At 41.8% G+C, this 26,013-nt stretch overlaps 2 protein-coding genes across 7 annotated transcripts in view; both read right to left on the bottom strand.

Annotated features, from left to right (window-relative positions):
- Positions 1-9,444, bottom strand: part of ogdhl (oxoglutarate dehydrogenase L) — a 16,196-nt gene extending 6,752 nt beyond the window's left edge. For 2 of the 4 annotated variants that reach the window (XM_031839562.1, XM_031839583.1), the window contains exons 1-14: positions 8,271-8,852; positions 7,715-7,885; positions 6,774-6,876; positions 4,909-5,024; positions 4,664-4,818; positions 4,028-4,174; positions 3,856-3,946; positions 3,596-3,775; positions 3,353-3,481; positions 2,746-2,925; positions 2,506-2,658; positions 1,820-1,922; positions 1,563-1,691; positions 934-1,084 (exon numbers count right to left, since the gene is read on the bottom strand). In XM_031839562.1, the coding sequence (XP_031695422.1) occupies positions 934-1,084; positions 1,563-1,691; positions 1,820-1,922; positions 2,506-2,658; positions 2,746-2,925; positions 3,353-3,481; positions 3,596-3,775; positions 3,856-3,946; positions 4,028-4,174; positions 4,664-4,818; positions 4,909-5,024; positions 6,774-6,876; positions 7,715-7,885; positions 8,271-8,549 (2,087 nt within the window). In that variant the 5' untranslated portion in view covers positions 8,550-8,852. The other 2 variants (XM_031839567.1, XM_031839574.1) reach the window with 2 other exon arrangements.
- A 2,566-nt stretch (positions 9,445-12,010) lies between these two features.
- The window catches only part of parga (poly (ADP-ribose) glycohydrolase a), a 22,890-nt gene continuing 8,887 nt past the window's right edge, over positions 12,011-26,013 (bottom strand). For all 3 annotated transcript variants that reach the window (XM_031877805.1, XM_031877797.1, XM_031877815.1), the window contains exons 9-18: positions 25,470-25,624; positions 22,644-22,723; positions 22,482-22,542; positions 21,870-21,945; positions 19,955-20,102; positions 15,717-15,795; positions 15,495-15,603; positions 14,354-14,459; positions 13,000-13,128; positions 12,011-12,380 (exon numbers count right to left, since the gene is read on the bottom strand). In XM_031877805.1, the coding sequence (XP_031733665.1) occupies positions 12,199-12,380; positions 13,000-13,128; positions 14,354-14,459; positions 15,495-15,603; positions 15,717-15,795; positions 19,955-20,102; positions 21,870-21,945; positions 22,482-22,542; positions 22,644-22,723; positions 25,470-25,624 (1,125 nt within the window). In that variant the 3' untranslated portion in view covers positions 12,011-12,198. The remainder of the gene's footprint in view (positions 12,381-12,999; positions 13,129-14,353; positions 14,460-15,494; positions 15,604-15,716; positions 15,796-19,954; positions 20,103-21,869; positions 21,946-22,481; positions 22,543-22,643; positions 22,724-25,469; positions 25,625-26,013) is intronic.

Raw genomic sequence — 26,013 nt, forward strand, 5'->3', positions numbered from 1 at the left:
GGGGGGGGGGGGGTGTCAGTGAAGATGGGCTGGTGGAGAAATGATAGGGGACAGATGAGACAGGCACGGTGAAAGGGGGAGCTGGTTTTGTTCATGTGTCACTCGTCCCTCCATACCATGACAACACCACGTGGGCCTCACAGTTCCCAGGAGACTGTGCTGACGTCTCCTGTCTGTCAGACACCCTTCCCCCCCCACAATTACTTAATTCACCATTTCTAGGCGATTTACCCTTAATGTCCAGTCAGGCAGGCTGACCCCAACAGACTCAACAAATGAGCCAATTTTATTTCAAAACAATACATTTGAGGCAATATCGATTCAAGTCATTGTTAGGCTGGGTGGCTAGTTGAAATCAATATCTCAATGTTAAAAATATTTTCCAATAACGATCCAGTGTTGTACATTAAATAAAAAATTTAAAAAACTCTTCATGAGTAAACAACTCCTTTTATTAATTTTGGGCAACACTTTTTTAGTTTGATTTTTTAGATTATTATTTTGCCATTTTTGCCTTTATTTAAGAGAGGATAGCGTAAAAATGGGGGAGAGAGGGAGAGAGGGGGGTTGTGACATGCAACAAAGGTCCCGAGGCCAGAATAAAAATGACGATGCGGTTAAATTACGTCATGCGCTGTAATCATTGGGCTACCAATGCACTCCAGACAACACCTTTGTTGAATTATGAAAAGATAATTCAAGTTCATCTCGATATGATTTAGCTCTAAGTTTGTTTAGCACCAATTAGCAACACGCCTTGTAAGGAAAGACAAAGCTAATGTGTGACCCAGTAAGTGAGTTCATTCAGCGAGTGACGAGACAATGACTTCACAAGGACTCTCAAGCAATAAACGGTAAAAATCAATATTCCTAAAATGGTCTGTTTATTCACTGGCTACACTTACTCTTTCAGTTGGGTTGACATGGACTCACCTAAAGGTGCCCCGCTCTACATCCTGCCCACTGAGTCGTACATGAACGCCATCTTTGAGAAGGGAACCAAAGGCCATGTACTCTCCTAGAGCCCAGTCCATCTGCCGATTCTTCACCAGGTCAGCTCGGCCACGCAGGATACGAGACACACCTGGAGAACACACACACACACACACACACACACACACACACACACACACACACACACACACACGAACAAAAATGAAACCAAGGGATTTCTTAGGAGAGCACTGGGGAAGCGAGTGTAAAACGTAATGGACTGACGCACTGTGTCATAAATAACATTAAAAACCCTTGTGGCAGGCTTAATAGTTATAGTGTGCACCAAATCAGCTATGCAGGCTAAACACCTGCTGTTAGGAAAGGATGTGTTTACAGGTGAACTCCTTTAATTGACTTGATATCATCCCTGCAGACAACAAATTAAGTAATCGTGGCACTGAGGTTTAAGTATTTTAAGGATCTTGATCATTCGGCAGTTTGTATCTCGTATCCTGCAGTAATGTTCTTCTGTCATTGTGTAGATTTCTAGCAAGGCATATCAGTAGGACTACTGTCATCAGATAGTCTGCCTGCTCCATTCTCCAGCACAAAGGTACTAAACTCACCAGCATGGATCTGAAAGTCTTCCAGAGGCACTGAGCTGGCTGTCTGGCCAATGTGCTGCAGGACCTCCTCATCCAGTCCTGTGGGGACACAGCTCATGCTCCTGGGCTCTCCCTCAGCTGTGAAGAAATCTACAGAGAGAGAAAGAGAGTGAGACAGCTTCACTCCAGCAGGAACAGAAAGTATCCACAGAAAAGGGAGTCAATCAAAAGATTTTTTTTCTTAATTTGAATTACTGGATTGCAAAGGAACAATTTACCTGGCCAGGGGGAGTCGAGCCAGTGTCGAATGTGTAAAATCTTTTCATCCTTGGAGCTTGTGTATGCCTCCTCACATATCTCGTCATATTTGGCAACTTCTTCCTGCAACCAATGCCAAACGCCACATATTAACTGATGCACAGTTTAATTACTTCAATTAAAGGACTACAGGTGACCAACACTGTGTGTAAATGAGACAAGAAAGAGAACACAAGAGAGAGAGAGAGAAATATTAGAGGAGAGAAGTCTCCACCGGCAGTAATGGTTCTGCTTTGCTATATTTCAGATGAGTCCAAATAGCACAACAGAAAACAATCTCCATCAAAAGCCAGGAAGTATTTCTCTGACATCGTGCTGTAAAAAAAATGTTCAGAATGGATGTTACAATCAAAGTTTCTGTTTTGGATGAAGAGCCTGAGCAATTCCATTGAATGGCGCAAGAATCTGAGGTGTATTTCAACTTCATTGAGCAATATATTCTCTATGTGAGGGATTGTGAGGCTAGGTGATTGAACTGAGGCAGTAAATTGAAAATCAAATACAGCACTGCTGGCGCAACATATTTACTCGAAGGCTAGGGTAATATCTGAGCATGATTTAATGCACTTAGTCCTGATGCCAAATAAAACAGTATACAGTAATATACAGTATATATAATAAGAGCAAACAGCATTAGATCACAAACCTCAAATTCCTGCAGTGTCACCACTCCCTCCGCAATGAGCCTGTCAGAGTACTTTTTCAGCACATGCTGCTGCCGAAGGATCTGTTTGTACATCAGCGGCTGGGTGAACATGGGCTCGTCCATCTCATTATGGCCAAACCGCCTGTAACAAACCTGTAAATACACACGCAGGAATCATGTCTAAGTGTGCACTTATAATTGTGTTTCCTGATAATCCATTAAGACATGGCTGTGACTAACCAGGTCAATGACCACATCCTTGTTGAAGGTGCTCCTCCACTCTGCAGCCACCCGACACACGTACATGACAGCCTCGGGGTCGTCGGCATTCACATGGAAGATGGGTGCATTGACAACCCGAGCCACATCGGTGGGATAGGGGGAGGAGCGGGCCACTCGAGGGTCTGTGGTGAAGCCAATCTGAGAGGCAACAATCACACACCAAATCATTGAGAGCCACATGCACATTTAATGAAATCATGTTCAGTACAACGAAATACCCATATGTGTTATGACTAACATTGTAAAATATCTTAATATGTCTAAAACAAAACGTTTAACAGTTCATTTTGTTAGTTTTTACTTCAGAGTTTTCTTGGTATAATTAATTTAAACAACAGATTTGTATGAATCAATAAAACGATATGATTACACCTTCAGTTGACAGACGATAGTGAATTATTGTCCAGCCCCAATTATTAATAGTTGCAGAAGTACTAAATATATAGTAGTAACAGTGATATCATTAGTATTAGATGAGTATGACTGCCATAACATGCGAGTACATTACAAAATATATGCATTCTGGTAATTGTATCAGGTCCCATGACACCAAACACTCCAATACCTGGTTGTTGACCACCACATGGATTGTACCATGTGTGGTGTAGGAGGGGAGCTCACTCAGGTGGAAAGTCTCATACACAACTCCTTGTCCAGCAAAAGCAGCGTCGCCATGAATCAAGATGGACATCACCTGTAAAAAGGACATCATAGACTTAACAGGACACAACGTAACGCTAATGGAAATCTACATTTACAGCACCAAAAAGAAACTAAGCCACCATGTATCCAGTACAATAAGAGTTACCTTCTTTCCTTGAGTGTCTCCTCTGTAGAACTGCTCGGCTTTGGCCTTGCCCTGAACCACTGGATCCACTGCCTCTAGGTGGGAGGGGTTCGCCATGAGTGACAGAGTGATGTTCTTGTCTGTCTCGCGGTTAGTCCTCTCATGGTACATCCCAAGGTGGTATTTAACATCACCTGACCCCTACAGGTGTAGAGAAAGGTTATGAAATAAAGCACCTCCAGAATGCTTTCCTCTGATACTTTTCCACACTGTTCCCTCACCTCATCAGCAGCCTCCAACTTGGGGTCAAACTGACAGAAGATTTGATCCAGGTCCTTACGGATCACGTTGGCCAACACATTCAGTCGACCCCTATATCAAATATGGAAGGGCAAGAATCAGCTGTGTGCACAGATTGAGCTGAGATGTGAGGAAATGTGTTATACACGGTACCGATGAGGCATCCCCATGATCACGCTGTCGATGCCAGCAGCGCTCGACTTGTCAATCATGGTTTTAAGGGCAGGGATGAGCACTTCACAGCCCTCCAGACCAAAACGTTTCTCTGATGACCACTTTCTGGCCAGGAAGTCCTCAAAGCTGGGCATAAAAAAATGTTCAGATGTAGGGTTCACGGATGTTTTTCTGCACAACTGATGATACAGATTACACTGACTGGTATTGATGGTAAATACGCTGTACAGACAATTATTATGAGAACAAAACTGTGATGGTTTAGAGAACTTGTACTCAAGAATTTAGCTTATGTATTTCTGGACCAATGTGTGTGTGTGTGTGTTAATAGGAATGATAACCCTGCAACAGCATAGTACAAGCAAGGATATAATAAGAAGTGTATACACATTAACAATAGACAGATCACTTCTAGGAAACTCCAGTAACTCTCGAGATCATTCATCAAAGATGAAAATTAGCTCACATTAAGAATAGGGTGTTTATCTCGCCAAATATATGCATGTGCAAGAGTTGTGTTAATGTTATGTGAGGCTCTGATGTGAGCTATAACTAAAAGTGAGGTATTGTGCCGTCATCAAAGTGGAAGTCAGTAGATGTTTATTCACTGCTGACCGTGTGGATCTGACCAGACGGGCGAGCAAAGTCCTCTTCTCAGCATTAGTGAACTGCATGATTCCCGGAGTCTCAAATTTCTGACGAATCCACTGACACTGGTCCACGTAGTTAATGAACATGAATTCAACTCCTATGTGACCACAGTACGATGCCTGAAAAAGAAGAGATAAACAAATAGCATGGTATAGTTTTACGGCTTCCCCCCCCCCCCCATCATTAACACATGTAAACAAATATAATACCTCTAGTCTGCGTATGATCTCTTTAAGAGGAAGAGTGTTGTCTCCTCCTCCGATGAAGGAGGTGGGGGGAAGTTGAAAGCTTCTATCCAAGTCAGATTCATCAAGACCGTAGAAACCTACGATAAACACCGTGTGAAACACAGGTTTGCTTCAGACTTTTGAGACAAAACTAACACGTATTCCAAGTCTTGCCAAAAAGAATCTCCCTCACAAATTATAGTTGGTGTTTTTTTAATTATTGATATGTATCAATTGCTATCATGTTTTTGTGCAGTACCACACTGTAGAGGAGGGAAGCTGCCAGCTTACAAGGAGAACTATTCCAGTGACAATCCAAGCATTGTAAATTTAACATTGTGAAGTTTCAGACTGTTGGTGGGCAAAACAAGCACAACTTTTTAACATTTTATAGCCAAAATAATGAATGCATTGATTTGAAAAAATAATAACCAACAAATAAGTTGTTTTGATCATAAATATAATTATTACCTGCAGCCTTAACTGAGGCTGCAATCTTATTGAAAGGGTAGCATAATCACTTTTTGGACTGGACCTTTTTTTTATGAATAGGACAGTCATGCTCCCTGCAAACATGCAGTGAATTAACTTACATCTTGATCCAAGTAAATTTGTTTTTGATGACAAAAACTATCGAAAATATAGCTTGGTTATGAAATAAAAACAATTTCCAGGACGTGTTTATAGACAGTACAATAGCAGGACCTGTGGAGATACAACACCCGTATCAGAGGACCCACATAAGTTTCAGTGCTGACAAAGCCCACCTGAGAGAGCTGGTCAAGCTCAAGATCGCAGGCAACATAAGAGGAGACAGGTGCAAATCATATTAGGAACACAGCAAAGACAAAGGGGGCCAAGAATAGACTCTTGTACTATCAGCTGACCAAATAAGGGGCCACGGAGGCTGTCATTAGCTTTCATTAGGGAGCTTTAGCCCTGGTAACAATACATAATGCAACGCTATGTCCTGACACACTGATAACAGAAACAATGTCTCTCTCTCTCTCTCGCCTCTTTACTAGCTATTACTGTAGCCTTCAATTGCCTTCAGTGGCCGTCCCGCATCCCCCGATCGTCAGTCTGCTAAATGAAATGGAGAATGACAAAAGCTTGGCCTGAGATTAATGACAGCATGAGGCTGACCAGCCCGTATACTGTACAGACTTGGCGGGGAAACATGATGGGGCCTTTTATACTGAAATACCACTTACACTCTAGAGTCTGATGATGAGTTCTGCAACCCTGGTTGTGTATAATGTGTGTATAGATGCACATGTATGTACTGTACAAACCCTCAATGGGATAAAAAATGTTATTGTAATTAAGAGGAAACATTTAAATCCAGATATTTCCATTATAAATGGCAAATTAAGCTTTTGAAGTAAAACCGCAAATGAGAATAATATGCTTATGACTGAAATATGTAAGCACAACAAGTATCCTGAGGTAATTAGAAGGAAGGACTTCTATAGTAGGAATCTAATTAGCATATTTACCGCCTGTGGGTTATGTCTATTTGCCGTTAGTTAGGAATGGGGGATAAGATAGGGAGTTCTATACAATATCCGCACAAAGCCTAATACAGAAAATGTACAAGTATTACTGTAGACCTGTATTTACATGACAAAACATTTTACTGTGACGTGTATTGTTTAAATGATACAGCCTGATTTACATGTGTTTCATGGAGCCTATGGTTATGAAACTACTTGAGTAAATGAAAAACTATGAAGATAATCTACTCAAGACATCATGAAAATCTTCTTTTATTCACAATTTAGATTTTTGGTAGTCTTTTGTGATCTGGATGTCTCTGGTGTGATTGCTGGTGTTGTGAGGCTCACTTAATTTATCGATGGTAGTGATCAGGTCAGAGGGAACAAAGGAGTCCAAGTCAGCCTCCAGGATTCCCAGAGGGTCTAACTGGGCAACATGGTGACCACGAATCTACACAGAGAGACAGACAAAGATGTGAAGGAGGAGGGAGAATAGAAGAGTTGAGGAGAATCAGGTAAAGTAAAGCGAAAGTGACAGGTAGGAGAGAATAAGATTCAGCAAGGGACTACCATTATGATGCCGAGTGTGAACAGCTGGAGAATAAGCTAACACTCAGCTATAGGTCAGCTTTTCTGAGAAAAGAGCCCCATGGGAGAGCTTTTATGTCCATGTACGTGTGGGTGCGCGCGCGCACACACGCACACGCACACACACACACGCGCACACACACGCGCACACACACACACACACACCAGGATTGCATCAAACTGGGAATAAAAGTGATGCCTTTGCCAAAAGACAGAATTTAATAAATCCCTCAGATAGTTCTTCGAATTAATTTGAGGTCGAGGGGAAATGTTACCTCCTGTTTTGTTTAAGTAATCTCTTTGATATTTCCAGTTTTCAAAAAGCAGCAAGGGTAAGTAGGTTAGAGGTAATCTTGCAATTTGCATAACCTCGTGCAGGGACAAACAAATTGTATATTCCTTTTAATACAAGGACACAGAGTATAAACAGCTTTCATTGCCAGATGCATCTGTTTAGGCAAGTTGAGTGGATTTTGTTTGATGCATTTTTCACACACACGTCGAGTTGTGGCTCGGGGTAGATGACATCTTAATTCTGTACACAGACACGGCATTACAATTTAAACAGATGCCCATGAGATATGTGATCAATCTTTTAATTTGTGAATAAAATAAATGTACATTATACAAGCTGATGTGTGTGTGTGTGTGTGTGTGTGTGTGTGTGTCTGTCACAGCTGGGCCGGGTGAGTGTGGAGTACCTGGTAGGCTCTAATGAGGCTGTGCACGGCCAGGTGGTCCTCCACCACTTTCTGTGCCATGTCTGGTGAGTGGGACAGCCCTCGTCCCTGGAGCAGAGCGGAAGGGCGTCTCTCACCTGCCTCGCCAGACGGACTGGAGGCCTGGATGTTACGGAAGAAGGTGTCCCAAGACTAGAACACACAGAAAGACAGATCCAGCAGAGGCAAACAGGTCCATCTCAAACACGGAGGAGGAGTATCCCTGCTGCTTACTGACTGCTAGGTTGGAGGATGACAGGACAGAGAAACACTGGACAGGAATCCAAGACATTGCAGCAGTAGCCTCTATTTTATAGATGCCCCAGGCATCTGAGCTACCAGCGCATTTAATAAGTGCCCTTTTCAAGACCAACACTGGCAACAGCAGTTTATGGTAATGTAGCTGCTAAACCCACTCCCACCCAACTCTGTGTGTTCCCTCTAAAAATATCCATTCATGGGCAAAAACACGTTCAATTTTACATTGTCATCTCTTATTCTGTAATGTGGGAAGATATGGCACATGTTGCACTATTACCTCGTGGACGTTTTTATGATCCTCCAGCCAGGCAAAGTACATCTCCTCCACATAGCTGGGGCTGCTGACCACCGCGGAGAGAACAGGCCCGGCCCCGGAGGAGCAGCCTCTCCTGGGATCAACCCAGCGCCTGGCCGGGACACCTCCACACCATCGCAGCCACTGACTCCCTCCAACACACCCACCCCTCAGCACACCCGCTAACGCCCGAAACTGACTCATAGCTAGAGAGAGGCAAAGAGAAAGTTGGGGGTTAGAGAGAGTCAACAATGTGTGCATTAATGGGTTTGATGGTGTATTACAAACAACCTCTGAATGAGGTATTTCTGAATGTGACGCATCAAAAAATATTTCAGCTGCTTAAATTGTACGTTACGCACAGAGGCAGAGCGCATATATCGCACTATAATTGCGCACGTCATGAATGGGCTTTCCACTGACCGAAGCAACGTATAACACCTCTGCAAGACTAAATACGGCCACGTAACGGCCTGCGCGTTTGTTTCTGCACAAAGTCGCTGCAGCTGCAAGAAGCGCCGCGAACAGCCAAAGTATGACGGTCTGCCGCTGCAGCGTCTACCGCTACTAACTTTCTCACCTTTTCCTGCAGGATGCTTTACACGCTTCTTCAAGCTACAGTGATGAAATCAATGCCGAATCTTTGCCTACTTCATCCTGGGTCTATTTCCCCTTGACCACTAATCCCTTAACGTCAACATAAATCCTCATAATCCCCCCCTAGTCTCTGCGTTTCGCGCGGTATCACCGGAAATAGCACAGTGGTTTCAAATGTCACCCACGTTTTACTTCTTTACATTACATTTACCTTAGACTCTTATTGTCATCGCCGCAGGATGTAAACAGGACAGGTATCAGTGAAGGTGACAGCTCCGAGTGGCTTGACACGCCCCCCGCGTGTCAGGTGGTGCTTCCTGTGCACAGCGAGCACCCTGCTGCACACAAAGGTGCTGGCGATGCACAGGTAACGGACCAACACACCATCTCAGGGAAACAGAGAAAGGAAAAGAATCATCAAACTTAAATATCTTTTTATGCATTTTTTTTTCTTAAGTGATTAAAAATAAAAAGATGTATTATTGTGTTTGTGCAGTATTATTTGTAACAGCAACCAATGTTATAATCAGACTACTTACCGTACTCTGAGTCCCTGCACACACTTCTCATCCAGACAAGTCATTTTTCCCTCTAAGTTACATCACGCATACGTCTTTCCCCTCAGTGTTAATTATATAAGGCAATTAAACTTTTATAAAGGCTGAACATGAGTCATTTGAGCAAGTGGTTTCAGATTGATGGGCTTCTACCTTGAGTGGGTTAAACAATAAGATAATTGGCCCTCTCTCCCTCCCTCCCTCTGTCATTCCTCCCTCCCCAACCTCTCCGTCTCTCCTCCTCATCTAGATTTTCATCATTCATACTTGCTGGCACAGAATGAACAGTATTATCAATCATGACAAACACAACCCTGGAAAGGGGAAAATGGAGTGGGCAAGAGCTGCAAGAGGATCTAAAAGACAGAACGGTGTAGGTCTAAATATCAGAGCATCACATGAATTAGAACATCATTATGTCTCCCCTTTCAACAACAGCAAAATATAAAATGTAACCATTAAAATATGTATTTACATAATGCACAGCACACTTTATACAAGCAAACAATAAAAGCAAACCCACGTCAAGAACATATTCACTATGCATTGAGTCTAAAACAAACCACAGTCATGCTCAGTGTTTCCTGACAGAGTTCCTCCTTTTTCATTATTTGCATTCGTGTTTGCTGCTGGTCTCCGGCTGACCTGGAGAACGTAGGGTCAGGCAATTATGAACTGAAATGCCATTTTGTTGCAGTGATTTCACCGCCTGACAAAGATGGAGTGAAGACCAGTTGCTTTTTGGCGTTTTATTAAGAGTGTTTATCGATGAAAAGACCTGTGCCGCTGGGTAACATTCCAGGCTCAGCGTTAAATTACATTCTGTTTTAGAATAATTACATCACTAGACAGGCCAAAACTGGACCAGCGGGAAATTAAACAAGTGACAATCTCTCTAACCTTCTATTTTTGTTGACATAAATTGTTTTTTATATATGAATAAGTCTAAATATGTCATCGTTGTTGTTGACTATGGTTATTCATTTGCTGGATTTGGCTGGCACATTCAGTCAATAAATCCAGGAGGCACCAGTAACCCAAATAAAGTTCATGTCCAGGTGACCCCGGCTCACAGCAGCCATCAACAGTCAGGCCTGCCAAACCACATCGACTTTTGTTTTGAGACCACAGCTCATTGCCGGCCTCAGTACAAAGAGCGGGAAAAGCAGATAATGTGTAATCCACTTACCCTAGCCAAGCCTGCACCCCATTTATGGAAGTCCACATCATGAGGGTAGTTAGGAGCTGTAATTCATCTAATAAAGCATGTTTGGAGGACGAATTAAATTTGTGTGAAAGCCCTTGGTACACGTGCTATCACAAAAATCAATCACATTTCCATATGATTAAATAATGTATGATTATGTGAAATTACGTGACAAATCTGTGGCGCCGAGGCACAACTACAAACATGCACGAGACATTAATTTCCTGAAATAATTATTTCTATATTATCTATGAATAATTACATTACCATCATATTCTGATGTAAATAAACTACATACTGAAAATACAGCAGAATGGCCTCTTGACATTTTTTTTTGGTTTACATCAAAAGGTGAGAGTGAACTGAAGCGAGGATATGCAACCAATAAACAGCTGGTCCCCATATTATTTTGCAAAAGTGTTGCTTGTATTGGTGATCCTTTGATCATCAGGCAGTAAATCATAATGATTTCAGCAGAGAATACCATTTTAACAGGACATACTTTAATTAAGAAAAGATAATAAAGAGTACAACCTAAAAAACCAAAATACACTACTATGCAAGACATTTACAGCCTTTCATTTTATTTATGAACCCATCATTAAATAGAACCCACACTGTCAATCAGAAAATACAGTAAAGAATAAAAAACATCGCCAAAGTAAAAGTTGAGTAAAAACATTAACAAAAATAATATTTTGCGTGCAACCATTTCTTTATCTCCTTCCCGTTTATTAATTTGTATATAAAGTACAGTAATATTGCTGTGCTTAACAGCAAATATATTTGAAAATGATTATGTTACTCAGAATATAATCAAAGGTATGAAGATGAAAATCAGCATAAATTAAACGCATCCGTTTCATCCGAGATGATTCTCATACTGGTGAAATGTTATAGTTGGTTTTGACTCATATTAAAATAAGGACAATATGTGAGTTGAACATCTACATCCTAGGGGATATAAAAGAGCAGCATATGTTTGTAGAATATTTGATAAATAAATGTTACCCATGCATAGACTACAGTATGGCATCTCATCATCTCTCTGCATTCAGGAACATCACCACAGCCTGGATATGGCAAATAGAGAAGACAACTCATCCACAACAGAAGCAAACACAATATAGGACAAGATAACTAGGGATGATCATCATGTCCTGGATTATTAACAATGAAGTGTCCACAACCATGCATATGATGAATATTTGGCAATATTTGTAATTGGTGTAAAAACTAAATAATTCCACATCACATTTAGACTAAAGAAAGGCCTAACAGCAACCAGGATTTACTATTGCTATAAGTCTCTGAAACATTTCACCACATGTAGGTGACATACTACGAGGCTCCTATAATACCACCAACGAGAAAGGCAAAACTGTGTTTGGTAGTTTATGTTGGGATCACAAAATTAAAGGGAGAGTGTGTGAGAGAAAATGTGATTGTAAGCACAAGGCTGAGAGCACATTGAGGCTTTTTCGGAACCTGGAGTCTCTTTTACACGTAGAGACAGAGGGAGGGAGGTTAAGTTGCAGCTCTGTCCGTATTAATGAGAGTCTGATGTGAGAGAGGACGTCCCAGAATCCTTAGCAGAGTCTGGGGCGTCGGCAGCCGCAGGGGAAGAGACTCTCTTATAGATGAAACCGTAGAGACTGACGTCAGGTCGCGTCGTGCGGCAATTCTTGCACATCAAACTGGAGTACTGGTTTAGAAGGTAGTACAGCCTCCCTGGAAGAGAAAAGAAGAGAGGTGAAGATAGAGAGAGGGGATGGTGCAGGGGTCAAGAGAAGAAAGGAATAAAAGGGAGATAAAAACAGGATTTATGAGAAAATGTGGACTCATAGAATAAACAGGTCGTCACAGTACAAGCAAGAGAGACAGAAACTGAACCAGAAGAAAAAAGAAAAATGAAAGCGTGTTCGGGCTCATTTATAAATCAAGCACACGCACACACGCACACAAGTTGTCAGCTTTTTCTCTGTAGCTCCACTTTAGGAAATGGATGGCTAGAGGGGAATTTCTCTGAAAGGCTTCAATAAATGGCTTGGGTCAGCTCAGGCAGTAATCCACTCTGCGGCTGAGGCTGAATGGATGGGCTGAGGAACAGAGATGGCCCACGAGGTGGAATAACTTAACATTGAGATGGACTGCATTCTGTTATTTATGCATACTGTCTCTGTAATGACGCCAGCAAGGAACAACCTCCGTGTGCTGTACGAGCCTCATGAGCCCCACACTCCTAACAGCGGCTGGTATCATTTCCATTCATGTTTGTTATGCAATTTAGTGACTAGAGAGTCTAACTCCCGAAACAAAAAGACTAAAAACATTTGTGTGCGAGTCTTACCGACGGTGACTTGTCTCTCAGTGAGGAAAGTGTGTATTTCATGAACATCCCTCATGAGCTGAGCATCTCCAAATGTGAAGTACGCCACGTCTCTCCCGGCCTCTGCTGCAGCCATCAACTGAATCAGGGCTGAGAAAGTGAGAGGGTGAGAAGCTAAAGAGAAATCCAGGCAACACCAATTTACCATATTAGCATCATTAGTATCCTTCAGTTTCAGAATGCAATCATAAATGTGTAATTGACCGCTGAAAAGAAGCTGAGGAAAGGAAGTAATTGGTCAATAAGCTGGATAAGGTAGGGCTTCTGGCAGAAAAGAACGCGAGTGACAGGAGCAATTTGTATCAGAAGAGTAAATAATCCACCACTGCTAGCATAGCCTCATCAACAGCACTCAATCTTTTAGCCCTTGCAAATTGGGTCTTAACACCTTTAAATATTTAACATAATGGATTCCAGATTAAAACACACAAAACGAACATAATTTGCAAAAGGTCTATAATCTTAACAACAACATAACAGCTTGGCATTATGTAACTACCACATCTCAGTTCAGCTTCGGGACTGTGATGTAAAATACAGTTATTGCCGTCTAAAAATACCGGCTATGCTAATTCCAGGGCTAAAGGGCGGGGGTCCCCGAAAGCTAATATCATCCTCAGGGACTTTGTCAAATCCAGGGGATCTATTCATAGTGTGCTGCAGAGGAAATTAACAGCTTCAGTTCTAAATGAAACTGTACAAAAAAACATACCTATGCTATTCCAATCACATTAATAATGAAGGACATTCATGAGAAGATTTGGGTTTTAGTAAAGCACAGCCCCCATTAATGATAAGAATGATCAACATAACAGTTAATTAAAATGTTTAAAGACATTGACTAGAAAAAAACAACTGTGCAGTGTGGTTTACTGGAGGGGACAGTCAGGGGCCTCTGCTTGTGAAGAGTGATGTAGTGTAAGCCCGCAGAGAACTGCATCAGCCTGGATTTACGGTGTCCGCTCCCTGTAATCAATTGCCCTTTTAATGGAAAACATAAATGTGTGTCAGCTGATCAATAAAGGGGGGGACGGGACAGGTGAGTGACACCCTGGGAGAGCTACTAATTGACCAGAGGAGAATGGGCGAGAGCAGGAGCTTCAATGGCTGCGACAAGCAGTCCATCTGAGCTGCTTATATTTACCTCCTGCTTGAGAATCCACGGTTCATATTTTAACGTAAGGAATATTACGCATCTCCTGGCCTATATCAGTGGTACCATTTCAGCTCTGGTGTGTGAAAGAGCTTTATTTCTTCACACCTGTTGTTATACACAATCTATCTGGATACATGTTTGTAATTCAGCTAACGATACCTTTGAGCCGTGTGTCTCCACCAAAAGCCCCACAGCCCCAGTTGCCTGTGGCTACTGCAGAGAGGGGCTTGCTGTCTGCGTTGTGTCTGAAGAATCCACAGTATGCCTGGGATACATGCACAGGGAGTGGGAGGAAGGGAAGGTGGGGAGGAAATAGACACAAGAGAAACGTTTTCAATATTTTTCTACGTTCTATTTGTACAATATATTAGAACTGTGGGTGCTGTATTGAGATGTACAGTATACAGCAGTGTTGGTTTCAGTTTGGTTGGTCTAATGTGGGCTGAACATCAAAAAGTCACAGTGGTGAATTGCAATAAAGCCTTTGAAAGTGCCCACAGGTGCATAATGTTTTGCCTAATTCCTCAACAGAAAAAGTAGAAAACTAGATTTGTTAACTGTTTAATTAAAACAATAAGACCCCGAGCTGCAAAGCATTGTCAAAAACACTACATTCAAACTCAAAAACAAGCATCTTTGTATGAAAGCAAGCTCTAAGTTGTCATATAATACACTTTATACAATCTTATACTGGTCGTTCTGTTATATTTTTAGCGGTTAGCCAAACACACCGTCCAAATAAAACAAAAAATAGAAGTGAGCCAACTGTTTTTCCCCATTGTGTATCTGGCTACAGAGCAGCGGCTGGGTGTCAGCTGTCGGTAGCGCTGAGATCAATTCAGTGGTGTGACAGATCACCGAGCCTTAAACGAATATCTTTGCAGGTGGTCCCTAATGATATGTCAAAGTTCACCCCTATGAGCTTTTACTCACAGCATAATGTCCAGCATTATCCTATACGTCACTTACTGACAACATCTTTTGGAAGAGTTGACTTTGTATTTTTCTCACATTTGTTTGAGGATTGTTTAATAATGTATGTAAACCAACTATACTTTTACACAGGTCAATCTATGTGCAAACAGACAAGAATATCTCTCTCGCGCGTTATTATGAATCCCACAGAATTTTTTGGAAAGACCCGCCCTGCACACCTGGTTGAGGCGGAGTCGATTGGTTAGGGTTAGGCATTGACCGGTACCTCGGCGAACATAGACACCTGGCCAGTCCTAGCTCCTTAAATGCTACGCAGAACAGGCTTTGCCAGGAACAGCAGTGGGATTCATAATCTCTCTCTCACCTTGTTGAGTTCTCTGATCATCTTCTCAGGGAGAAACTGCTCAAGGAAGTGTCTGAATTTAAGAGCATCAATGGCCACTATCTCTGTACATCGTCTCTGCCAGTCATCCCTGGGAAAAAAAAAAGAAAAAAAAAGAAGAGAGATGGAATTGACAATGATTTAAAACATCCACACATCAACTTTTTCTGACTGACCAAACAGTACTACGTGAGGAAAAAATACCTGGCAGTCTCGTCCTTGTGGCTGTCCTTCCATTTGAAACTCTCAGCATAGCCAGAATATTTACTGTACCGTTCAGTACCTACGGAACAAGAAAGAAAGTAGAAAAAAAAAAGAAGACATTACTCAGTATTCAGCAGTCAGAGCACCCAGAGGGCCTAAATCCGTTTCAGCGCCTTATTTCTTAAATCACATTTAGTGCTTTCTGCGCTCCCCATGTGAGTACACAGTATCAGCTTGTATTGGATTGTCATAAATAAAGGCCATTGATTTAATAAGTAATCCGCTTTGGGCTTTTAAATAAAAAGCTTTCAGCCATAATATGAAGAAATGGTTGGAACAGAAGAAGAAGCTAACCTTGGCCACATTCCCAAAATGCTTTCAAAACATGAAACACTCCTGACTCATTCATTAGCCGACAGGGTAACACAAGTCTGTCATTAAGAAGTTAACTTCTTTATATACCATACTGGTGTGAGCTCACGGTTAGAGATCCAAAGATTTCATAAATGCAAATACAGCTGTTCAATTCTGAAAGCGATGCCTATTAAAGTCTCCAAACATTATGCGTTAGGGACGAGGAAGTTTTACTGCACCTCAATGAAGAGCAGGTGCTTAACACTTGATTCATATAGCCATTGAGGTTTTCCTGTATGTACTGGCAGAGTCACGTATGCTACTGAAAGAGAAGATCAAATGTATTTTAAAAGCAATGCTAAATGTCTTTTCTTGAAAGTATCTCTTGAAGAGCAGTAATTAAACGCTGCTTTTACTTTCTCAAAATTGACTTCATTTCATTTTAAGCATGTACCATCTGCTAATACTTGAAGTCTAAGTGTGAATGATGATTTTTGATTTGTGCCTTTCTATGTAAAAGTATGACATAGATAATGGCCTGTTCTGGAGCCAAGACATAACCCAACAACAACTGGGCAAATGACTAAATAAAGCTTAGGCTGAATGAACAAATTAAACATTTATTTTAAACATCCATTCAAAGTTTTTTTCTACATTAGTGACTCTTAACGTCAAACAACCGGCTACCCGTATCGCTTCCTCCATCAACAGAGCTGTCCTTCACCTTGATCCTATTTATCCTGGCAACCGCCCATGAAAGCCTCCTGGCATACAGGCTTCCATCACAAGATTACATCGTGTCCCTCTAACTTCCGATACGGAAACGCCTATGGACAAAAACTGATGTGACGTATAAGTTCCAAATGCACTGAAAGACCCAATGTTAAGACACCTCTAAAGACAAAGACATACGATTAACTCGACCGAAGAGGAAAAACAAAGACGGAAGAAGAGAGTCTAGAAATAAAGACTAGACTTTAAGAGGAAACACTGAATGCGTGCAAGGAATATTCTGCAAGGTTTAAATGAATCTATGGCGTAACTGGCCATTCCATTAGTGGAGCAATGACCTTAGTTGGGCAATAAATTCCTTTCTGTCCAAATGTAATAAAGTTAAGTGGAGAGGAGGGGTAGAGGGAGGGAGGCAGAATGATGGGAGGCAGGGAGGACGACGATGACTAACCACTGAAGGTGACTTAGAAGGGATGGGAGTTCCAGAGAAGATAACATGGCGCCAGACAAGAGAGACGTACTGAACAAGACAGAAGTCCATTTTAACACTGACTGAACAGCACTGGTTGTGTGTGTGTGCTTTGTGGTATGACCACTGTGGATCAGGGGTGATAACACCACGTTGGTTCTTCCTTTTCTTTACTCTGCTGTTCCAACCAGACTATGTGCAACAAGCAATGCACAGTAGCAGATATGCAAGGTGCAGATATACCACGCAAACTCCTCGTCTCGTCCTGTTTTGTTTGTTCATGTTCGGGTTGGGTACCGTTCACATTATAACCAATACTGGTACCCAACTTTTCCTTTTTTTCAGTACTTTACTCTCTCTGTAATAACAAAAGTGTAATTTCAGTTGTAAAAAAAAAAAAAAGCCAATTTCAACATTATTTATTCATTACATTTGACACAGACCACACAAAATAAAACTGCTCTGTACCTCCCTCTCCCAAACCCATCCCTACAACCTCCAGCCTATCACAGTCTGTCAACAGGACATGGCTTGAGAGCGCTGTCATGTGTCTCTCGGAGGAAGCACATGCGAGACGTGTTGCCCTGGCCAGCTTTGCATTTCGCATTACAAGCACGGCAGCGAGCGTTGTCTGCGTCGAGTTTTGGAAAGTGTAACCCCCACCCTTAGAACCGCTTTTGGCTCGCCATTGCCCTGACTCACTGTGACTTGAAAAAGCTGCAGCGGTGACGTACTCCCACTCTCTTTATTTCTCTCTATAGTCCCAAGTTACTCTCTCACCAAGGTGCGGTCTCAAGTACCCAAATTGAGCACTGATTGATTCAACATAAATCAGAAGTAATTCGGTCTGTACCCTTAAAAGTCCTGAGTTCGGTACTCAACCCGAGCACGTGTCTCTCTTGCTAGGCACAAGTTCAAAGAATCAACAGAATCAATGAAGCGCAGACATTTGGGAGAACCATCTATATTTGAGTTTCTGCAGGCGCAGCCAAGTTATAATACATGCACTCATGTCAAACAGATGGATTTATCAAACCGGATAATGATGCCTCTTGTGTCATCAAAAGCAAATCTGAAGGCTCATTTTAATGCCCCTGTGAGATACAGGCACCAAAGCAGGACGAGTGTATGTTAAATATTTGCTTGTCAAGCTAGATAAAGTAGCAATAAAATAAATATGATGCAAGTAGCAATCAACTGACTCAACGGAGGATATTTTGAAACGGGGTGAAGGGGCAATGAGATGTAACTTCTCCATACTCTGCAATGACACTACAAACAAAGATAATGAAGGTATCAACATGTGTGTATTTGATTGAATGAAATCACACATTAGCGATCACATTGTGTCCACCCCAACATTTATGTTAATTCATTTTTTTGGCAGTACCTGCACATGGGGTATTGTATTAAATGCGTGCTTCCATGATTTTAATCTGCGTTAGCCCTTACTTTGACCAGAGGGAGGAGGGCCAGAGGAGGAGGAGGGAGGCGAGTGAGAGGGCAGAACACTTAGAGAGGTTGACCCAAGCAGAGTGAGTTGGAGGTTGAAAAATAGAGCAACTCTGCTGTAGAGGAATGAAGGATAACTGGGCAGTCACAAGTGAATCAATGCAATGGATTTACACCGTTACTGGATAGAAAGACGGGGGATGAAATGAATGGAGCCCAATAAACACACGGGGCTCAATGAATGAGTGAAAATAACTGGGAGATGAAAAAAAACACACAAGTTTAGCCAATTTTATGTGTAATACTAGAAAGACATGTGAGATATGTGTGGTGCTGACTCATTTCATACACAGATGCAACCAGCATAAGTGGGTGCTAGAGGTTACAGGCCGATAAAACCACACAAACTTCATCATTTGTAAAAAGCAGAGGCACTCTTGAGGTCACCAAAACACACTCGCCACTTGGCAGAGATTCTGCCCATGACATCAAAAAATGAGCGAAGCCAATTCACTTAGAAAGCTGCTTGACTTATTGCCGAGAATACAATTCATTACAACTACTCAAGGGTCCCATCACTGCAGCTTTCCTGATGAGGCTGAGCATTGTGACGCCATGATAATTGGAGAGCAACCTCCAGTCCTGCAGACTCAGGCCACACAGAAGCTGCCGTCTGTCTGCTTATTAGGAATCCTCTGAGCCAACCAAACCTCAAAGAACAAGAACTTATATAAGGTATTGTATTTCATATGCCGTTACTTGAATTGTTTTTGAATTCTTGACTTACCTCAATATTGTTCTGTGGTTACTTATTTCATATGAATTTATTATATACTACTCTGATATGTGTTTGTATATTTGTTGTACTCTACATATTTCTATTCTGAAATATGACTTCTCCTTTGTTGACACTACATTTCTGCTTTATCCCATTTGTCAACAACACATGAAGCGAAGTCAGGGAAACCGCAAAGGAAGGACCAGATCGAGTTCAGTAAAAGAAGCATCCATGAAACATGGAGCTCTGAATAAAACAAAGGAAAGTGAAAAGCGCAGTGTGCTCTTTCTTGTTTTTAAATGTAATTAGTCGATAAAATTGTTCCCTGGTGTACACCGGTATTGATTTCATTTGGTTTAGTAAAAGTGAAACGATTTTTCAAGACGCCCAGTAATTAATGCCATGCAAAGTAGAATATGAAAATATGTATTATGCACGTGTGTGACTACGTACCTGTGACGATGAGGCATTCATTGTATTCCAAAGCTTCAGTAAAGAGGCGCGAGACAATGAGTTCAGGGTTGATGAGGAACCTGATCTCTTCCTGGACCAGACCATGTCCTGTTACTCCTCCACCAACTAACCTGTTTGCAAAGTCCACCTAATGAAAGAATATTACAAGAGAAAAAAGTGAAGAGTTAACCAAAATGGTCCAAAATACCTCAGGTATATTCACAACAACACAAACCTTGATTCAGCAACAATAATATATCGTCTTGCCCATTCTATGCATTTGAGAAGAACTGTGAGGTTTAGCTACTGTCACTCCCATTACATGAACATATTACTCTATTAGTGTCTACTTATTATCTGTCATCCATTGTGGTCATTTAACACAGATACATGTCCAAGGATCTCTGCACTGCTTCCTGCTAGTGAATAATCAAATCAGGAAATCATAGCAGAACAACTCGCATAGAATCTAAAGAGATAGTTAAAATATCTTTGAAATCTTCAGTTGATGATGAGCAGTAATGCAGAATCTGCATGAATGTCTGCAGACTGCCTCCATCTTTAAATATGGGATAAGTGGATTGGTATTCCCTGTGTGGTCTCACTATATAGTGATGTATCCACAGGGAGAGAGGAAACACTCCAGCTTTGGTTTGTAAAAACAAGTGGGTACTTAATATTTGTTATCCTTTATTCTGATAATGGGAAGTACAACCTGTAGTCCAAAGGATGAAAGATGATTTTACAATTACATTGTTCACAATGAGCTGGGCCAACATATTGGTCGATATAAGCTCATTGCAGATATATCGGTATCGATGTATATGATGGTCAATAATTAACAAGGAATTCACGGATCCAAAATGTGTGTAATAGATAGATATACGTGATGGGTTTATGGAAAAAACTGTGAGCAGATTAATCATTATCTGGTTTTTGGAGCCTCAAACTCAATGGATATTTTAGCCAAATATCTTGGTGTGATCCTGGAGCTTCATGCCCACTCCTTTTTTTTGTGGCATGGATACGAGGAAAGTGTATTCAATCAAAATGCTGCTATTCAAACAGGCTGTCAGGGGTGAGGGTTCTGCTCACTGGCCCACAGCTGCGTCAATCTGTGTGAACGTGAGTGTGTCTGCATGTGTGTATGTCGTCTAACCAGTCGCTCAACTTCTCACCTCCTTCACAGGTTCACCTCTGACCCCCCCCCCCGACCTCACCCTTCAATTTCACCTCCTGACAGAATGACAGCCCACTCTGCTCTATGAAAACTCAACACACAGCCAGCGCCCAGCCCGCTGAGGTAGCCATCAATCCTCCGAGAGGACTCCTGGCCCACTGGGTCGCCCCAGTGAGATGGCTCACCCTCGTCATCTTTTCCTCCATGTGCCTCCTTTTCCCTCACCCCCCCACCCCAGGGTCTACTCCTCCACCCTTGCCTCCTCTGAACTACTCAAGTGTAAAAATCAGCTGTCAGCTAGAGTTAAAAAAGAACACCAGCCGTCCTTGAAAACTGAGGGGAGCGAGGAGATGGGGTGAATCAATGCAGAAATAAAGCCAACAATTTACCCAGATACACAAAAATCATATACCAGATTTAGATTGTCGGGAGGTTGTGGAGAACTATTCAGACAAGTGAGACTCTTTGACTTTTGAAAGCTTCACAAAAGGCGTGGTGATGGTCAGAGACATGTTTATTGGGTTTGACCACTACCAATGCAAAACAGGTACGCTATTTCAAATCTGCCCAAACAATTTCCACGTTGAGTTTATAGTTAGAAAAGGAAATCATTTAAAAGGGGAATCTTTTTACAAAGATTGGGGGGCACTGTCATGAAAATATACCTTAAATATGCCAGGCTGAATAATTAGTTATACTTGACGTTTGGTGCAAAACATGCAAACAAATTCCTACCTGCAGCATCCCGTATCCATCATCCTCAATCGTCCCTTCACAAGTGATGTGAAGCCGCTTCAGCAGAGTCTCGGAACTTGACAAAAAAAGACAGCAAAACGTTCAGTTATTCTTTGACCAATGATTAATTCACTGTATTAAAACAATAAACTAATTCAATGCTAAGGAGGTGAAGCCGCAACTTGCTCCAGGAAAGTGTGCATGTACTAAAAGTAAACTGATCTAATGCAATAAATACAATAACACATATCACCTGAAACTGTTCAAGTCATTACTTTGTAGGAACTTTCTTAGGACGGAGTGATAACGATCAGCTGTGCACATGAGCAGCAAAGGAACCGTGATGTGTTGATGTTGATAGCGCGGTCCTTACGCCACTCAGACCACATCGACACATTCAGATATGTTCATTCAAGTGGTGGGGACATTCACATCTTTTGATACAATTCAACCAAATGTAAAGAGTCACTGTCCATAAAAAGAATATTTACTGACCCAAAACATAGCATCAATAAATATTGGACACATTTGAAAAACAAATGTCCTTTAATATGGATCGTCGTTTGTCATTAAGTCATTTAATGAATAATGAAGTAGAGTTGAAAGTAATACCTTTCCCAGTTAGGAGGAGTGGTCAGTGTTTGTCTTGTGAATGTAACAAGACCCGTGGGCTCTAAAAAAGGAAAATAGAGACACAAAAATAAACAAATGTTCTTCAACTGAAAAACATGGGAGAGCATTACAGAGATGATGTGGGGTATCATTAATGCTTACTGGTCTGTGTAACTCTCCTGAAGTAACACAGCAGAGTTTTCAATTTCTCAATTTTTCTTGGTGAAGAACCTTCAAATAACCTGAAAAAGAAAGCAAATGAGAATTTTAGTTTAGAAGAGACTTTGTTGAATAGAGTATGTGCTACTTAAAATATATATTTGTGTTGATATTAAATTAAAACGTAATGTGTTTCAGCAGATGAGAGACATGGATGTTTCACTCAGATGCATTATCTATAGCTCAGTGCACAACCATGCCACAACATGTCAGGAGTGAGGTCAAGCATTTAAACTGGCTTAATGTCTCTCCCATCTACCTCTGTCCTTCATACAATGGGAATGCCCGAGGCCGTGTTTCACTTCTTTAGAGTTACCATTAAAACTAGGGTGGACTGAGGAAAGGGACAAGGAGGGAGAGAGCGAGAGAAAAGAGAGAGAGCATTGGGGGGACATTTTAAAATCATCCCATACTGGTACTCTCCTTCCATTAAAAAGCGACCTACGCCGATGATTAATCACTGTTAAGCATTCATTTTCCCTCCTGCCACGTTCTGCCCAGACCAGTAAAGAAACAAAAACAGAGGGGGCAAATTAAATGAAAATGCAATGCACTAAAAGTTCTTCAGTGAGAGAAACAAAACAAATATATTCGGCAATTCCAGCATATCAAAAGTTATATTAATTACTTGGTTCCTATCCACTGTAACCTTACCTCCTACATAATGTGCACCAGGAGACAGAGGATTTCTGACAGTTTTAATAATACCAATAAGGCTGTTTCCCTGCAAATGAGGTAGGCTAACTTGTGGTCACTTGGTTCAGGAACAAAAACAGAAGATATATTTCTTAATAATGAGCTTTCGTTCTTGACTAAACTGCTAAACAGGCTTCCTACGTCATCTGCTCATACGGAGGGAAAGAAGCTAAAGAGATGTCTGCCTTCTTTCCTCTTCCTCGAATCTATCCATCACTTAACTGAGGACAAACCTTGACAGTTCTGCCAAAACAGCAATCAGCAGATTGCTTGCAGAGAGACAGAGCGCTACTGTAGCCGATAAGCAAAGTGACGGACACTCCCTCAATTACAGGGGGAAAGGGAGGGCCAGTAACGATCCAGGGCCCATTTTAGACAGCACTGGTCGTCTTGTCTCATCTTCTCAGAAACACCAAGACTTTTTTTCCCCCTCTTGCTCTTTCCTGTATTTCACTGCCGGCAGAAATGCTAATAGTGAAGGCAGGCAGGCAAACCGAGCGCTGGCATGGGTCTGAACAGCCAGCCCTGCAGCTGGAATCAATGCTTACATTATTACAGAGCTCCCTTCACTTAGCGTGCCACTAACATTTGATGTGGAAGCACATGCACCCATACAGATGACTGATTGTGCGAGTACGATTAAGATTCAGATAAAATAGGGGAGTTGAAGGGGGTGGGGGGGAAATCACACATGATCAATATGACCATTCCTGGGATTCATAAAATAATACTGCTCGACCCCCGAGGGAAAGCAGATGGCTAATTAGACTCTGGATAGCAGTTAGAGGCCATGCAGATTGCAGGGAATATAAAAATGATATAGTATTAAAGCTAACCTTTATAATCTGCACTATCAAAATAAGGTATCGCCACAATGACATCTCCAGCTTGTAGGGCAACAACACCGGAAGTGATCACACATCACTAACGAGGAGATGGTGCCTCAAAGAAACGCAGGGAAATTGAGTTGAGGTGATATCTGGACAATGTCAAGTCAGTGTGTGCTGAGGTGCTCACAGTCCATAAATACTGGAATAGAGCTTGTGTACTTCAGACACAAGAATATAGACTTGACTGCCTTCATGCATCACCTCCCTCCGTTCCAAATAACATGACTGCTCCAGATAGTGAGAAGCCAGTGACAGATAGATAGGTGTGCAGTGCCTTTAAAAAAGAAGTATATTCAAACAGTTTGTTTCAATTAGCCATCCCAGGCTTTCTTAACAGACCACTGGTTCTGAGTGGGTAGACACAGCAAACACAAATGTAACACTCTGGCTCTGAATCTCCCTCCCACTCATAAAGGCATAACAGAAACATGGAGCTCAAAGAGACTCTCTGCCCACAGTCCCGTCCTCAAGGCTATGAGGTGACAGGGGCGGTCACTGTACAGCAGGCACTAATCTTACAACTATACAAAAACAGAAATATGCTCTTCGACAAAAGAACAAATGAGATACCACATGCTGTGACTTTGTTTAACAGCTAGATCCACCGGCCCAGATTACTGTGTGTAAACGTACTGGACACTAAATGAGTCAAAGCTGAGTAATAGAACTCATCTATTAAGGTTTTCAAGGCAGTAGTGCCCCCTTATGGAAATCAGTTTCCTCTGAATGGTAGGATCACTAAAAACAGAGCTCAATCAGAATTCTACCAGTTTGTAATAGATATAATCAAACTACAGTAATACTTATCTTTGAATGTATTTTATGCACACGTACTGCGGCTGAAGTCTATTATGCCAATAAAACCTGGGCAACACGGGATGTTCAACAATCATTTAGAACCAGAAAAAAGTGTGATGCTGTCAATGACTCCAATCCTGCTCCTGTACGACAGCATCGTAAGCTTCCTCTTGAAGCAATGAGGCAACCTCAGGATTCATATCTGAGTCTAAGATCTACCAAGTCTCCTGCTTAAAGTAATGGCTTACAAAGGGCGAAAAGCTCACGGGGCAAATTTCCTTTTGTGAATAAAACACTAACGACTGCAGCTCACTCCATTACCCTGGTGAGCTACTGATCATTGTTTTGTATCTATAAAGTTCTTGAAATGATGGCGGGCCTCTACCTGTAGAAGTTGATCTCAGGATAATTGCAGTACTCCGACTTGCGGGAGTTGCGTCGGGGGAATGTGCAGAAGAAGGCATTGGCCAGAAGACAGCCTATTTGCTCCTGAGAGAGAGTAAGGGAGTGGTTCATCCTTGACTTCAGTAGGGGAATTGCCTAGAAAGAGAAAAAGAGAGGAAAAAAAAAAAAGTGATAAAGAGACCGAACCTGAGGGACTGGAGATCAGAATGGGAAACATAGGGACAAAGAAACACACAAGGTCATGTGTGTGCAGTAGTGTAGGTTTGATGGCTAACGGGGCTAGGTAATTAGTTTAGCAATATAGCAAGCAGAGGAGACAAGGAGAGTTCCATTAGGTAAATAGGTGGTAGTAATTAAGGTCCTGGTTTTCTTGCTCTCCCCCGGGTTCGTTCAGTCAGACACACGGGGCCCATCTATCTTCACTGATTAGGGCTAAAGAGCCTCCCATGGCTGCCCAGTTAGCAGATCAATAGCAGCTCTAATAACACACACACACACACACACACACACACACACACACACAC

Source organism: Anarrhichthys ocellatus, unplaced genomic scaffold, assembly GCF_004355925.1.
Source record: "Anarrhichthys ocellatus isolate YVR2014 unplaced genomic scaffold, GSC_Weel_1.0 scaffold3, whole genome shotgun sequence".
NCBI lineage: Eukaryota > Metazoa > Chordata > Actinopteri > Perciformes > Anarhichadidae > Anarrhichthys > Anarrhichthys ocellatus.